At 31.0% G+C, this 15,700-nt stretch overlaps 1 protein-coding gene and 1 long non-coding RNA gene across 3 annotated transcripts; one reads left to right on the top strand and one right to left on the bottom strand.

Moving 5' to 3' along the window:
* The first annotated feature begins 2,055 nt into the window (after positions 1–2,055).
* On the top strand, positions 2,056–10,854 carry LOC146940757 (acetylserotonin O-methyltransferase-like). The gene is made up of 3 exons (XM_085754482.1): positions 2,056–2,884; positions 6,805–7,086; positions 10,315–10,854. Exons 1-3 carry the CDS (start codon positions 2,102–2,104, stop codon positions 10,615–10,617), a joined length of 1,368 nt encoding a protein of 455 aa, XP_085610608.1. The 5' UTR covers positions 2,056–2,101; the 3' UTR covers positions 10,618–10,854.
* On the bottom strand, positions 3,098–4,166 carry LOC146940758 (uncharacterized). 2 transcript variants are annotated; one of them, XR_015032151.1, is made up of 2 exons: positions 3,805–4,166; positions 3,098–3,251 (listed from the first exon to the last, which is right to left on the bottom strand). It is a non-coding gene; the product is annotated as an uncharacterized LOC146940758 (long non-coding RNA). The 2 variants fall into 2 exon arrangements; XR_015032150.1 differs by lacking the exon at positions 3,098–3,251 and adding an exon at positions 3,285–3,453 and having other exon boundaries at positions 3,805–4,139.
* Positions 10,855–15,700: the final 4,846 nt, after the last annotated feature.

The following is a 15,700-nucleotide window of genomic DNA, read 5'->3' as shown; positions in this document are numbered from 1 at the left end:
AAAAGAATAAGTTTGTATTAAAAAATGGTGTATTATTGACAAAAGTAAGAACTTATGTATTTTCAAGAAAAAATTTCCTCTGACGTATTCCATAGAGAATGTTAATAGAACAATGTCATGAGAACTAGAGCCGGTTCAATGCATTTGTAGGTCTAAAAGATTTAGGGAAATGTTAACTTGTGCCCTTAAGGCACAAGATAAAGATCTTAAAATAGAATGAAACAATAAATACTATATTGAATATATAAACTTTTAAGCTTTTAAGGTTATGAATGCGCAATTTCCAAAGTTAAATTTCTTTACTTAGTTTCTTATCTTGTGCCCTTAGGGCACAAGTTAACAAGACCCAAAGATTTAAAATTAAGACCTTTTAAGTGTGTTGACAGCGAAACATAGAAATTAAGAACATTAAATATTTAATTTTATTTGAAGCATATATGTCATACACTAAATATGAGTATTACTCTCAATCACAGTTTGAACATTGATTTATGAGGTTGTAAGAGTCTAAGTGCTTTCGTTAGACTCAACCTAGTTGAAGAAGTTTTTTAAACAAAAATTTAGTTTAATCTATAATATATGTTGAAAATAATATTTAATATAGACATTATTTACCGATTATTAATCCCTGAAATACCAAACTAATATTGATTTTTTTTTTTTGTGATAACTAATATTGAATTCTAAGACAAATATAAATTGCCTTTTTACTTAAAAAAAATTAGTTTAATCTTTAATATATGTCGAAAATAATATTTAATATAGACACTATTTACCAATTGTTAAATCTTGAAATAGTAACTAATATTGTATTCTAAGACAAATATAAATTACCCTTTTATTTTTGCATATTTTGATTGCACACAATATGTCTTAATATATTTTCAACAACTAACATCATATTAATAGAAATACGAAGAAAAAAGTATTTATGATACATATAACCAATAAAATAGCTATTTTGAGATCAAACTTACAACATAAACTACAAACGTACAACTCTCAATTTAACTACCAACCGACATAGTCGTAAAAATGTTTAAAATTTGACTTAAAAAATTACGTTTGAAGCAAACAAAAAAAAATTAAAAAACCTCTTACGAAGTCTAAAAATTTTAAGGACCTAAAACCCTTGCTTTAGTGGCTGCCCCTCTAACCTGGCCCTTATCGGAAAATTCGTTTACAATACCAAATTTCTATTGAATTCTGCTCTTTACCCAAATGGATTTGCTCATTCCCAAAGTAAATGACCGAAATGCCCCTGCGTGAGTTAACTCACGCTGGTGTTAAATTTGCACGAGTTAACTCACACGTTACGTGAGTTAAGTCACGCAGAGATTTACACAGGATTTACACTAGTGTGAGTTAATTCGCGCTGAGATTTGCACTAGCGTGAGTTAACTCACGTTAGTTTTAACCCCATTTTTCATCTTCATTTGTTTCTTCATCTGCTGCCATTAACACACCATCAATTCATCTGTTTCCCCAAATTTAACTAATGGAACTGTCAATAGTAAAAATCGAAAACGATAAATTGCGATTCATAATGTATTTGAGATGTGAGAATGTCGATGTTTTTTTATTCATACGAAATACGAATCCAATTCAAATCCACTCTTTATTTTTTGTGGGTACATACAAAAATTGTTACTTTCACTTTCTCTGAACCAATTTCATAGCTTAAACCCTTCTGGGGTATTAACAATGCTTCATGGATTAACTCATGTGAAGAAGAAGAGAAGGAAAATGGTTTGGAAAATCTAGCGTGACTTAAGTTACGTTTCTCTTATAACTAGCGCATGTTAACTCACGCTACGCATGTTAAGTTGCGTAGGGGCATTTTGGACTTTTACTTTGAGAATGAGCAGAACAGTTTGGGTAAAGAGCCGAATTCATTTCTATTTTTAAGCAACATAATAGTGCCCACATTTTAAAGGTGATCCATGACCCGTGATACACACAATATAATTATAATAAATAAAAAGGTGATCCATGAGTGAGATATGTTGCCAGCTTAACTTCTATAAATGACGCTTTCTAGTTTCAACCAAAATCATCACCGGTTCACCACTATATAGTAATTTTTGAGATTTAGGTAAATATGGGAGAAATACATAGTGAGGTAACATGGGAGAAGGAGGAGGAAGAAGAAAAAGAAGAAGCACAAGCTCAAGTAGAAATATGGAAGTACATATTTGGTTTTGTTGAGCTATCTGTAGTGAAATGTGCAATTGAACTTGGCATAGCTGAAGCCATTGAAAAGCACAAAAAACCCATGTCACTATTAGAGTTATCATCAACCCTAAAATGTGATTCTACATATCTTAACCGCATCATGAGATTCCTAACACATAGGAAAATATTCAAAACCATGAATACCAACCATGACGACTATCCTAGTTATGTTCAAACACCACTTTCTCGACGTTTGATTCGAAACGGTGAACATAGCATGGCTGCTATTCTCTTATTAGAGAGTAGTCCTGTAATGGTAGCACCTTGGCTTAGTCTAAGTGATCGTGTTTTGGTTAATGGCAATCCTTCGTTTGAGAAGGTTCATGGTGAAGATCTGTGGCGCTATGCTGCTTCAAATCTTGATCATAGTAATCTTATCAATGATGCTATGGCTTGTGATGCTAAAGTTGTTGTGCCTGCAATTGTTGAAGGTTGTAGCGAAGTGTTTGATGGTGTTGGATCTTTGGTGGATGTTGGTGGAGGAAATGGTACCACCATGAACATCCTTGCTAAGGCTTTTCCTAGGATTCGAGGAATTAACTTTGATCTTCCCCATGTCATTGACATGGCTCCAAAGTATGATGGGGTGGAACATGTGGCAGGTGACATGTTTACAAGTGTTCCCAAAGCTGATGCTGCAATTATTAAGGTAAATCATCGGTATCAAAATAATAGATGTTTAAAATTTATGCATGATTTTTAAAGAAATGATTAATTATATTAAATTTAGGCTTAAACGCACTTTTCACCCCCTAACTTTGCATAAGTTGCAATTTTGGCCCCCTATTAAAAAAATGGCAAAAGTGACCCCCATATCTACCCCCTTTTGTAAAAAGCTAATTTTGACTTGGTCAATCCTACGTGTCATGCCACATGGGTATTTTTTGAATTAATAAAAATAAAAAAAGCCACATGTGTATTTACAGAATTAAAAAAAAAAAGATTGATTGGAAGGCAGCACGTGACATTCATCTTCTTCCTTCATTTCTTCATACCCTCATCTTCTTCCTTCATTCCTTCATACCCCAAATCCAGCAAAACAAAAAAAAAAAATCAATTAACATGAAATTACAATAGATTTCCAGCAACAATAAATCAATTAACAAAAATTCACACTTCACCCCTTCTTTCTCCTTAACAAAAAATCACTCCTTGTTTCACCTCTTCTTTCTCCTTTACGGTTACACACTTCACCTCACATTTCTCTTCCAATTTCCCCTAAAAAATCACAACACCAACATAACAAAAAACACTAGACTATCATATTTTTTTGTCAGGTAAACATCATTCTCAAATATCTCAAATTTAAAAAAAAATAAATTTATGATGAGATAGAGAAGGAAGAGAGAATGAACTTAGAAGAAGCTGAGGCGGCGGGTGAGGAGTGTTGTTATATTCAGTCACAGAGTTGAGTTGATTTGATTTGATGAAATCAATGGCGTCCTCTCAATCTTCGAACAATTTATGGGTATTACTGGGTTTGGGTTTAGCAGGAATTTATGTTTTAACGAGAAAGCTTAAACAAACTGTGAAAGGGCAAGGACTGTGAAAGGGCAAGGACGCACGAACCTGCTTCTTCTACTTCCACTGCAGTTTCTACTCTTGTTCAATCTGGTGCTACCACCACAACCACTGCATCATCCTTCAAATTCCCACATAATCTGATCGAACTTGAATTTGGGTTTAATGATTTTGGGGTAAACGAATTTAGGTTTGCTTGAACGTGTTTGGTCCTTGTTTTTGCTTGTTTTTCTATTTGAATTGATGATTTAATTAATGAAGATTGAAGATTTTGGGTGTGTTAGATATCTGGAATTGATGATTTTATGAATATTGAAGATTGATGATTTTCTGAAGAAGAAGGATGAAGATGAATGAGACATCATAGTGAGAGAGATGAAGGTGAGGGAGAGAGCTGCTAGTGTGTGGTTCACTACCTTCATTTCCTTTTTTTCTCACGTGCCCTTACCTTTTTTTCTTTTCCTTTTTCATTTTTTTTAATTCAAATGGTAAATATGTGGATTTTTTATTTTTTAAAATTCAAAAAATATACAGCTGGCAACTTTTCATGCTGAGTGGCTTGACACATGGCGTTGACCAGGTCAAAATTGGAGTTTTGCAAAAGGGGGTAAACTTGGGGGGTCACTTTTGCCATTTTTTTTAATAGGGGGCCAAAATTGCAACTTTTGCAAAGTTAAGGGGTGAAAAGTGCGTTTAAGCCTTAAATTTATTGGTAAAATTAATAGAATTTACTAAAATACATACGTTAATTGTAGCTACCAAACTACTGAAGTAGTTAAGTTGGATGAAATTTATTAAATAAGAATATAATAGTAAAAAAATAAATATTGTATTAATATTATAAAGTGACAATTATCTTGAGACAAGAGAAAAAATATTAAAAAAACATTTATTTTGAGACAGGAAGTATTCGGTGGCAACCCCAAACTTAATCTTTGTAAAAAAAACAAAAATCCAAACCTAATCTAAATATTAGTCTTGTTTTGGTTTCATTATTTTGGTGGATGTGGAATACTGCTTGGTCAAAATTTAGACACGCATTAGAAAGTATTTCATTTCAATTTTTCTCATACTTACCTTTAATTTAACATTTTTTTTTAAAATTTGGATAAGAAAAAAAGACAGAATCCATTTTTTTTATTTTTATGTTTGAATATTTTTTTGACAAAAATAAACTATATTCATTCATTCAAATTGATAGAGTACATTGATACAATACAAATTCAAAATCGCTAAAAACAAAAAGGATGAATCTCTGAACAAACTCACAACATTCATGTTGACAGCATAAAATGACAGAGCACATATGACTATAAATCTGACTATATTAAAGCCACCGAAATACTCATGTTTATGGATCTACATTGTGGACGACACAAAAGACATTGATTGAATCTGCACTTGATCAAAGTTAATCTTTCAAACTGAATCAAACAAACACAAGACGGAAAATCAGCACACCGCACAAAGACGAGAAATCAAAATAAACAAAGTTGTGCTAGATGACGAGATCACAAAAACAAACGAAAGAAAACTTAAAATATGTGAAAATCACTTATTTATCTAAAAGAGAAAGAAAAACAATTTGGAGAGGTTTTCGAAATTGACCCTAAATCACTCATCATTAGTAAGTAAATAAAAAAAATGGTGACCACTGTGATTTTGAGGTTTTCGAAAACATAATCTTTTAGGTTTTTTTTTTAAAAAAATCAAAGTATTTAAATTGAACTTCGTGTTAAAATATTAGTATGCTGTATAAAACTTTGTTTTAAAGTAGTCATATTTGAATAACTAAAATTTAGTAATGTATCAGAACACCGTATAAAAAATCATGTAAAACATGTGTTAGTTTTTTTTTTTTTTTTGGTGGTCAGGAAAATCATGTAAAACATGTGTTAGTTTTCTTTTTTTATGGTGGTCAGGGTTCGAACTCTGGACCTTACATATATTATGCATTGTATCTATCAAATGAATTAAGCTCACAAGGACATATATGTGTTAGTTTGATTATGAGAGATATATTACTATCATTAGTAAAATGACAATCATATAAAAATACGCTATGAGACAATTTTTGGGTTGTTAAAAATACACTCTCTTGGTCCCCGTGAGTATAGTTCAATTGGCAGGGACATGCATTATTATATTTTTTGAATCGGACATGCATTATTATATGTATTCAGGGGTCGGGGTTCGAACTCCGGACACCCTACTTATTTATCTTGAAAAATGTGAATTCTAGTCACTAGGCTACTTGACAAAAAAAATACACTCTCCTGAAAAGATATCAATATTTTATTTTATTTTAACTTTTAGTTTAATAGAGTGACCGCCTTAGAATTTTGTATAGTAGTTGTCTTTTAGGCCAACTCGTCTTCAATAAATCAGACTTAATTTGATATATAGAGCATGCGATTTGTTTGAGTCTACAAACAAACTATTTTAGTTTAAAAAAGAATAGGTTGAATCAAAATGGAGGATGAATTGAAGTCAAGTATAAATCGTCTCAATTAAAGTAGGTTTAAGGGTAAGACCACAAATGTAAATCACTTTAGGCCTTTAAAATATAAATTTTTGAGTGACAAAAAGAGTTCATCATAGTCTACTATTTTCAAAATAAAAATTATATCTAAAATTTATATATTTTCTTAAACAAAAAATATTAGTATGTTAATTGTTTTTTTACTAATGTTACTTGTTAATTTTTTTTAGTAGAATTTTGATATTGTCATTAAGTCCGAAATCTTTAATATTAACTGAGAAAAATTAAATAAAATTGATTTGGCTTATTTAATATATGATTTTGCATTATAAACATGAAAAAATAACACTTAAATCAAAAGTTGGTAATTTTATTGAAGTATTATTACGAACTTTAAGAATACTTTATATTAAAATTTGCACCAGGCCTACATATGTAAAATATTGTTAACTTTTTATTAATAAAGGGAACCAATACACCAATTAATTGAAGTGTATGATGTGGTTTGATTAAAAATATGTGATTTGGTCATGATTTGATTGAATTATATATCAATTCAATTGTAGTGGGTTTTGCATGATTGGGGTGATGAAGAGTGCATCCAAATCTTGAAGAACTGTAGAGAAGCAATTCCAAAAGAAAATGGAAAAGTTATTATCGTGGAAGCAGTGATTGAAGAAGGAGAAGAAGGAAAACACAAGTATAAAGACGTAGGGTTAATGTTAGACATGGTGATGATGGCACACACCAACATTGGCAAAGAAAGGACACTCAAAGAATGGGAATATGTGATCAAAATGGCTGGATTCAAAGCATTCATTGTGAAATCTATCAATGCTGTTCAGAGTGTAATCGTGGCCTCCTGTTAAGATTATGACAAACAAACACTGAAAATCAAATAAATTATAATAGACCTAAGCTTTGCATGTATTTGTCATCATCAAAATGCATTATTGTCATAAAAATAAAAACATTTATGTCGATTGTCATGAATGTTATGTACTTTGTTGTATTTGTATTAGTGTGAGAGTGAAATGCAATAAAAATGAGGTGCATGCCAACGAGCCTCTCAACCTAATTTATATATTTCGATGATTGATTGTGTAGTCCATATTTGGTATAAACTAAAACTCAAATATATTTTTCCTAAATATATTCAAATAATTTAATTGATATATACCGTCAATTTAAAGTTCTTTTGCATCGTCAGTCAATCTTGATCGTTAGATTGCTAAAAAGTTTAATTGCAAGTATAACTATTCAAGTGGGCATGGAACCACAAACCAAAATTCGTTAGTGCCACTTGAACTCAAGGTGTTGTTTTCCATTCAAATGACTACAAAAAATTGTACAACCACAAAACTGTAAATCGGAAAAAAAAGATTTTCAGATTTTTAACCAGGCTAAAGTGCATATTTCTTCAAGAGCGTGTTATGAGCATTTTGAACACGAGCGTGTGCCACTATTTTATCATCATCAGTTGCAGCATCTCCGCCGAGCTCAGACAAAATCTCGTTCTCAATAATTAAATTGGATGATACTAATAAACAAATATGGATCAGGTGAAAAATCATTTTGCATTTTCAATTGTCTGCCAATTTGATACTGTGGCGTGTTTTGCATGTTAATAAAGTTTAGTTGATATTCCTAAAAAAATGTTTAGTTTATTTGGACAAACTAAACAATAATTGTTTCTTTTTCTTTCCAAAAAAATAATAGAATTTACTAAAATACATACGTTAATTGTAGCTACCAAACTACTGAATTAGTTAAGTTAGATGAAATTTATTAAATAAGAATATAATAGTAAAAAAATAAATATTGTATTAATATTATAAAGTGACAATTATCTTGAGACAAGGGAAAAAATATTAAAAAAACATTTATTTTGAGCCAGGAAGTATTCGGTGGCAACCCCAAACTTAATCTTTGTAAAAAAAAAAAAATCCAAACCTAATCTAAATATTAGTCTTGTTTTGGTTTCATTATTTTGGTGGATGTGGAATACTGCTTGGTCAAAATTTAGACACGCATTAGAAAGTATTTCATTTCAATTTTTCTCATACTTACCTTTAATTTAACATTTTTTTTAAATTTGGATAAGAAAAAAAGACAGAATCCATTTTTTTATTTTTATGTTTGAATATTTTTTTGACAAAAATAAACTATATTCATTCATTCGAATTGATAGAGTACATCGATACAATACAAATTCAAAGTCGCTAAAAACAAAAAGGATGAATCTGTGAACAAACTCACAACATTCATGTTGACAGCATAAAATGACAGAGCACATATGACTATAAATCTGACTATATTAAAGCCACCGAAATACTCATGTTTATGGATCTACATTGTGGACGACACAAAAGACATTTATTGAATCTGCACTTGATCAAAGTTAATCTTTCAAACTGAATCAAACAAACACAAGACGGAAAATCAGCACACCGCACAAAGACGAGAAATCGAAATAAACAAAGTTGTGCTAGATGACGAAATCACAAAAACAAATGAAAGAAAACTTAAAATATGTGAAAATCACTTATTTATCTAAAAGAGAAAGAAAAACAATTTGGAGAGGTGACTCAAGGTCGAAATTGACCCTAAATCACTCATCGTTAGTAAATAAATAAAAAAAATGGTGACCACTGTGATTTTGAGGTTTTCGAAAACATAATCTTTTAGGTTTTTTTTTTTAAAAAAAATGAAAGTATTTAAATTGAACTTCGTGTTAAAATATTAGTATGCTGTATAAAACTTTGTTTTAAAGTAGTCATATTTGAATAACTAAAATTTAGTAATGTATCAGAACACCGTATAAAAAATCATGTAAAACATGTGTTAGTTTTTTTTTTGTTGGTCAGGAAAATCATGTAAAACATGTGTAATGTGTTAGTTTTTTTTTTTGTTGGTCAGGAAAATCATGTAAAACATGTGTAAGTTTTCTTTTTTTATGGTGGTCAGGGTTCGAACCCTGGACCTTACATATATTATGCATTGTATCTATCAAATGAATTAAGCTCACGAGGACATATATGTGTTAGTTTGATTATGAGAGATATATTACTATCATTAGTAAAATGACAATCATATAAAAATACGCTATGAGACAATTTTTGGGTTGTTAAAAATACACTCTCTTGGTCCCTGTGAGTATAGTTCAATTGGCAGAGACATGCATTATTATATGTATTCAGGGGTCGGGGTTCGAACTCCGAACACCCCACTTATTTATCTTGAAAAATGTGAATTCTAGTCACTAGGCTACTTGACAAAAAAAATACACTCTCCTGAAAAGATATCAATATTTTATTTTATTTTAACTTTTAGTTTAATAGAGTGACCGCCTTAGAATTTTGTATAGTAGTTGTCTTTTAGGCCAACTCGTCTTCAATAAATCAGACTTAATTTGATATATAGAGCATGCGATTTGTTTGAGTCTACAAACAAACTATTTTAGTTTAAAAAAGAATAGGTTGAATCAAAATGGAGGATGAATTGAAGTCAAGTATAAATCGTCTCAATTAAAGTAGGTTTAAGGGTAAGACCACAAATGTAAATCGCTTTAGGCCTTTAAAATATAAATTTTTGAGTGATAAAAAGTGTTCATCATAGTCTACTATTTTCAAAATAAAAATAAAAATTATATCTAAAATTAAATTTATATATTTTCTTAAACAAAAAATATTAGTATGTTAATTGTTTTTTTACTAATGTTACTTGTTAATTTTTTTTAGTAGAATTTTGATATTGTCATTAAGTCCGAAATCTTTAATATTAACTGAGAAAAATTAAATAAAATTGATTTGGCTTATTTAATATATGATTTTGCATTATAAACATGAAAAAATAACACTTAAATCAAAAGTTGGTAATTTTATTGAAGTATTATTACGAACTTTAAGAATACTTTATATTAAAATTTGCACCAGGCCTACATATGTAAAATATTGTTAACTTTTTATTAATAAAGGGAACCAATACACCAATTAATTGAAGTGTATGATGTGGTTTGATTAAAAATATGTGATTTGGTCATGATTTGATTGAATTATATATCAATTCAATTGTAGTGGGTTTTGCATGATTGGGGTGATGAAGAGTGCATCCAAATTTTGAAGAACTGTAGGGAAGCAATTCCAAAAGAAAATGGAAAAGTTATTATTGTGGAAGCAGTGATTGAAGAAGGAGAAGAAGGAAAACACAAGTATAAAGACGTAGGGTTAATGTTAGACATGGTGATGATGGCATACACCAACATTGGCAAAGAAAGGACACTCAAAGAATGGAAATATGTGATCAAAATGGCTGGATTCAAAGCATTCATTGTGAAATCTATCAATGCTGTTCAGAGTGTAATCGTGGCCTCCTGTTAAGATTATGACAAACAAACACTGAAAATCAAATAAATTATAATAGACCTAAGCTTTGCATGTATTTGTCATCATCAAAATGCATTATTGTCATAAAAATAAAAACATTTGTGTCGATTGTCATGAATGTTATGTACTTTGTTGTATTTGTATTAGTGTGAGAGTGAAATGCATTAAAAATGAGGTGCATACCAACGAGCCTCTCAACCTAATTTATATATTTCGATGATTGATTGTGTAGTCCATATTTGGTATAAACTAAAACTCAAATATATTTTTCCTAAATATATTCAAATAATTTAATTGATATATACCGTCAATTTAAAGTTCTTTTGCATCGTCAGTCAATCTTGATCGTTAGATTGCTAAAAAGTTTAATTGCAATTATAACTATTCAAGTGGGCATGGAACCACAAACCAAAATTCGTTAGTGCCACTTGAACTCAAGGTGTTGTTTTCCATTCAAATGACTACAAAAAATTGTACAACCACAAAACTGTAAATCGGAAAAAAAAAAAGATTTTCAGATTTTTAACCAGGCTAAAGTGCATTTCTTCAAGAGCGTGTTATGAGCATTTTGAACACGAGCGTGTGCCACTATTTTATCATCATCAGTTGCAGCATCTCCGCCGAGCTCAGACAAAATCTCGTTCTCAATAATTAAATTGGATGATACTAATAAACAAATATGGATCAGGTGAAAAATCATTTTGCACTTTCAATTGTCTGCCAATTTGATACTGTGGCGTGTTTTGCATGTTAATAAAGTTTAGTTGATATTCCTAAAAAAATGTTTAGTTTATTTGGACAAACTAAACAATAATTGTTTCTTTTTCTTTCCAAAAAAATAATAATTGTTTTTTAATCAGTAATACAGTAATTGTTTTTAAAAAAGAATAATATACAATTATGTTTATTGGAAACTTTTATCAGTTGTTGGACAAAGTTAAAAAAAACTTTATTATATAGTTATGGAAGGTTGATTCAGTTGATAAATAATTGACTTAAATTTATGTTGTTGACGTGAAGATCTCTTTGATAAGTGAGCTTGTAAATATATTTATAAACGTTCGTTGGATCATAAAATCTCCTCTGATCCTGATAGCTCTCGAACTCAACTCACTTAAATTTTTGTTTACTAAAACAATAATATCTTATATACCGATTAAAAAGTTATGCAAGTGGTGAATTGTTTTGCAAATTATGCATCTTTCATGTCAAATCAGCTTTAGTGTGCGTTTGGTTATGCGGCGACGATAATTGATTTTGTCAGAATTGATTTTGATTGAATTGATTTTGGTTAAAAGTGAGTTGAACATAAATTGATTTATGTTTGGATACCTTAACATAAAAGTGATTCTTATCAATTGATGATGTTTGGATAATTTGAATCAAAATTGATTTTGAGTATGTAATTACCAAAAAGGGTTTCAAATTTATTTAAAACTAAAACTCACCTTAAAATAAAATTGATTTAGAAACTCACCCAAGGTAATTGAAATTCACCGAAAAATTAATCTGCTAACTCAAAGCCAGGAAAATAATAAAATTGAAGGTTTGTTGAATGAAATGAAATGGAAATAAGGATAAACATGGAAAATTGGTAGCAGCTATTAATAAAATAACAAATCAAGTTGAATGAATTTTCACCGTGACCGCTAGAAGCTACAAGTACTAGCTTCGATGTAAAGCGATTTTGAGGGCCATAATCAATTTTCAAAAATGATTACCCAAACACTTTAGTTTTTAACAAACTCACGTTTACCATTTTAAACTCACGTTTGAGGTTTGCAAACGCACAACCAAACGAGTGCTTAATGGATTTCTACAGCTGCGCTTTTAGGGTGTTTTTGTTAGGTGACCTGAAGTGTGGTTAGATTTTTTTTTTTTTTTTTTTTAGGGAAGGTGTGGTTAGGTGTTGTTTGGGATTGAATTCCATTTTGATTTAGTTCCTGTTCTGCCATAGAATTTGGAATCTAGGGGTTTTTTTTTTAGAGAAATGATATTTTGACAACCACTTTTTGACAACTTTTGGACAACTTTCTCTCTCATACTCACATGATGTTGTTATTCTCTCTCTTCCTTTTTCTCTCTTCATTGTTTTTGATCAATAAGAAGTGAGAAAAACAAGGTTGTCAACAAAGTTGTCATCAAATGGATGTCAAAATATCATTACTCTTTTTTTTATCGAGTTGTTATATTGGTGGAGAGTTGCCTTGGTCCTATAACTCTCGTTGTATGTACTCTTTTTCCTCCTATTGCAGGTTAGGTGCTCCTTGCGCTGACTTTGCCTAATGATATTTTGCCGTTTCAAAAAAAAAAAGGATTTCTATGTTATGGTTTTTTTTTTCAATAATTAAAAATGAATGTCTGAACCCAACATAAAATTATACCCACCTTTTATGAAGGGTTGTAAAGAGCCTACATAATCATGTGTTTTGATCTCTAGCACCCCTCCTCCCATGTGAAAGGTGGGAATAGATTGTCTTGTCTAAATTTTCTCTTAATTTTTTTAGGATTGTTATAATAGAGACAATACATATCCGTGAAAGTTCTGTCCAAATTTAAACAATTTTTCTACTACTTTTATCATGGATCTTCTAATAGGTGGTCTATTATGGACCATAGTTTAAAACCGTTAGATCAAAACATATTAATATATTTTATTGTGGAGTATAATATCAATTTTTCAGCTTTTCCTCTCTCTCTCTCTCCCTCAGTCTTCACCTTCTACTCTCCCTTGTCATCCCCCACCATTTGCCCCAACCTCCCTCCGTGATCCATTACCCCGCCGCATGTGGCAAAAACGAGATATAACAAGGGCAACCATGAAATGGAGGGAAAGGGATGTCGATGTCAGGGTGGTGTCACGACGTGGTGTCACCATTTCTCATATGTCGTTTGTTGTACTCGTTAGTCGTTGGAGACAAACTCAGGCAAGGGGAGAGACGTGGGCGCCACATGTGTCAATGATGAAAGAAACCTGATATATAGGGAGGTCAGCAGAGAAAGAAGGCATGCCACGGGATAGCAGTGGAGAAGTGCACTGATGAGCTGCACCACCAGTGGCAGATCTCTTCAGGGACCGACGGAGGCCACATCATCCCCCAGGTTTTCCTTATATACTATATTAGATGTATTATATCAATTAAATTTCGACTGTTGCAGTGGAAAGGGGGTACCATAAATTGCTAAAGATCGCGGGTTCAACACTCCCATGTCTTCTTTTTACCTATTTATCTTATACTTTTACATATTGTATTCAAAAAATCGTTTTTGAGGGGATTCAAACCCACATTCTCAGGCTGCTTTCAAACAATTTATACCACTAGTCTGATTATTAATTCTTGAAACCATTTAATATATATTCCATAGAAGTTTGACACCCCCAACAAATTAACTTAAGATCCGCCACTGCGCACCACGCAGCACGACAGTTGCCATACTAGTAGCGGCTGATGCATCTCCCTCTTCTTTTATATACTTTTTAGCCCTATCTCTTCCTTTATACTACTATAAAATATTCTTCTATTTTTACTTCCATATATGTATGTTTGTTGATGATGTTTTTTCAAGTTCCAATTGCTCAAAGTGGGATAATTGGAGTTTGGTTTGGTGATGGCCGTCTATCTCTTATTTAGACCGTAAACAATGTTGCACTTACCCCCTTTTAGGGCAGCCAATTAAAGTACCAGGTTGGTATTGTATAGCCCAAATATGTTTCATGCTCCCAGCACAACGTATGTTACTGCAAAAGGAGAAACTTGTCCTACTTAAATTGTTAAATAGACCAAATCTTAATTTGCAAGCAGAACATTGAACATATTCGAGTCTTACGATAAATAAGTGTTAAAGAATTGAGCTAGCAAAAATTTGGAGCCAGATTAAGATCAGGGATAACTCATTCCAACCCATCATTTTCTCACTCAACTACCCCCGTCCCTGTAGCATTTTTCACATTTCTTAAAAAAAGATGTTAGCACAATTAATGGGTCTATTTTATGTGTTAATATTATCAAATTGTCTTTTGTTTGTATGTGTATTAAATTTGACTTTTCATATTTTAAGATAAGTTAGTAGTATTAATTAGGGATATGTTTAGGAAGAAAAAAAACAAATGCAACTAATAATTTAAAAAGGGGTTTTATATTTAGAGACAAATTTTTAGTCAAAAGGGTTCTTAAATATATGGATAAAAGGAGTATAATATTCACTTTTTTGGAAATCTCTAAAAAAAATGTGAAGGAATGTTAGGACACTATTTTCAACATTCGTTCTTTTATTAGATGAAAGTAATGCATGATCCACCATTTTTAGTGGAATCTATTTCCAAAATGTGAGACCACCATGATTTAAGCCAATAAAAAAAATGAGTGGTTGAGTCGTAGAGAGTGTTGCTAACATTACTAAAAATGTTTTATTAAAACGTGGTAAGAATTTTGAAAGAAAAAAAAAACGTGATCAGAATTTTGCTTTTGGGTCCATGTATGAAATTTATGCTCAGTGTTGAAAATCCAATTTATTTCTAATCAGTCAATTCAAAACGAACATCACCTATACTTTTTTGATAATTTTCGATCCTTTGTCTTATTCCAGTGCCAAACAGGATATTATTCAGCAGTACTATCTCTTGCTCTTTCAAATTCATCTCTGAAACCTGACCGAGACTAGATCAAACAAACAACAATTACTTTGATAAAAACAAACATTTATTAGAAAAGATAATGCAAAAATACGAGATGCAAATTAAATATCTCACAAAATCATTCCCGGGTGAACAAACAGGATATTATTCAGCAGTACTATCTCTTGCTCTTTCAAATTCATCTCTGAAACCTGACCGAGACTAGATCAAACAAACAACAATTACTTTGATAAAAACAAACATTTATTAGAAAAGATAATGCAAAAATACGAGATGCAAATTAAATATCTCACAAAATCATTCCCGGGTGAACAATTTTGATACTGGTCCGAGATATATTTAATTTGCATCTCATATTTTTGCATTATCGGTACATAGAAATTATTTACACTGTCGGTACATAGAAATTATTCTTGCGTTATTAAATCCTAATAACGCGCC

This window comes from Medicago sativa, chromosome 3 (genome assembly GCF_051527215.1).
Source record: "Medicago sativa cultivar Bolivia chromosome 3, Bolivia_mono, whole genome shotgun sequence".
NCBI classification, from domain to species: domain Eukaryota; kingdom Viridiplantae; phylum Streptophyta; class Magnoliopsida; order Fabales; family Fabaceae; genus Medicago; species Medicago sativa.
Note: the sequence above shows the minus strand (reverse complement) of the source record. Positions and strands in the feature narration are given on the sequence as shown.

Bases quoted from the DNA above. Each gene is read 5' to 3' on its own strand.
- LOC146940757 (XM_085754482.1), top strand. From the start codon at position 2,102: ATGGGAGAAATACATAGTGAGGTAACATGGGAGAAGGAGGAGGAAGAA. The intron at 2,885-6,804 runs GTAAATCATCGG...ATTCAATTGTAG, and splicing joins CTGATGCTGCAATTATTAAG to TGGGTTTTGCATGATTGGGG. The intron at 7,087-10,314 runs GTAATCGTGGCC...ATTCAATTGTAG, and splicing joins CTATCAATGCTGTTCAGAGT to TGGGTTTTGCATGATTGGGG.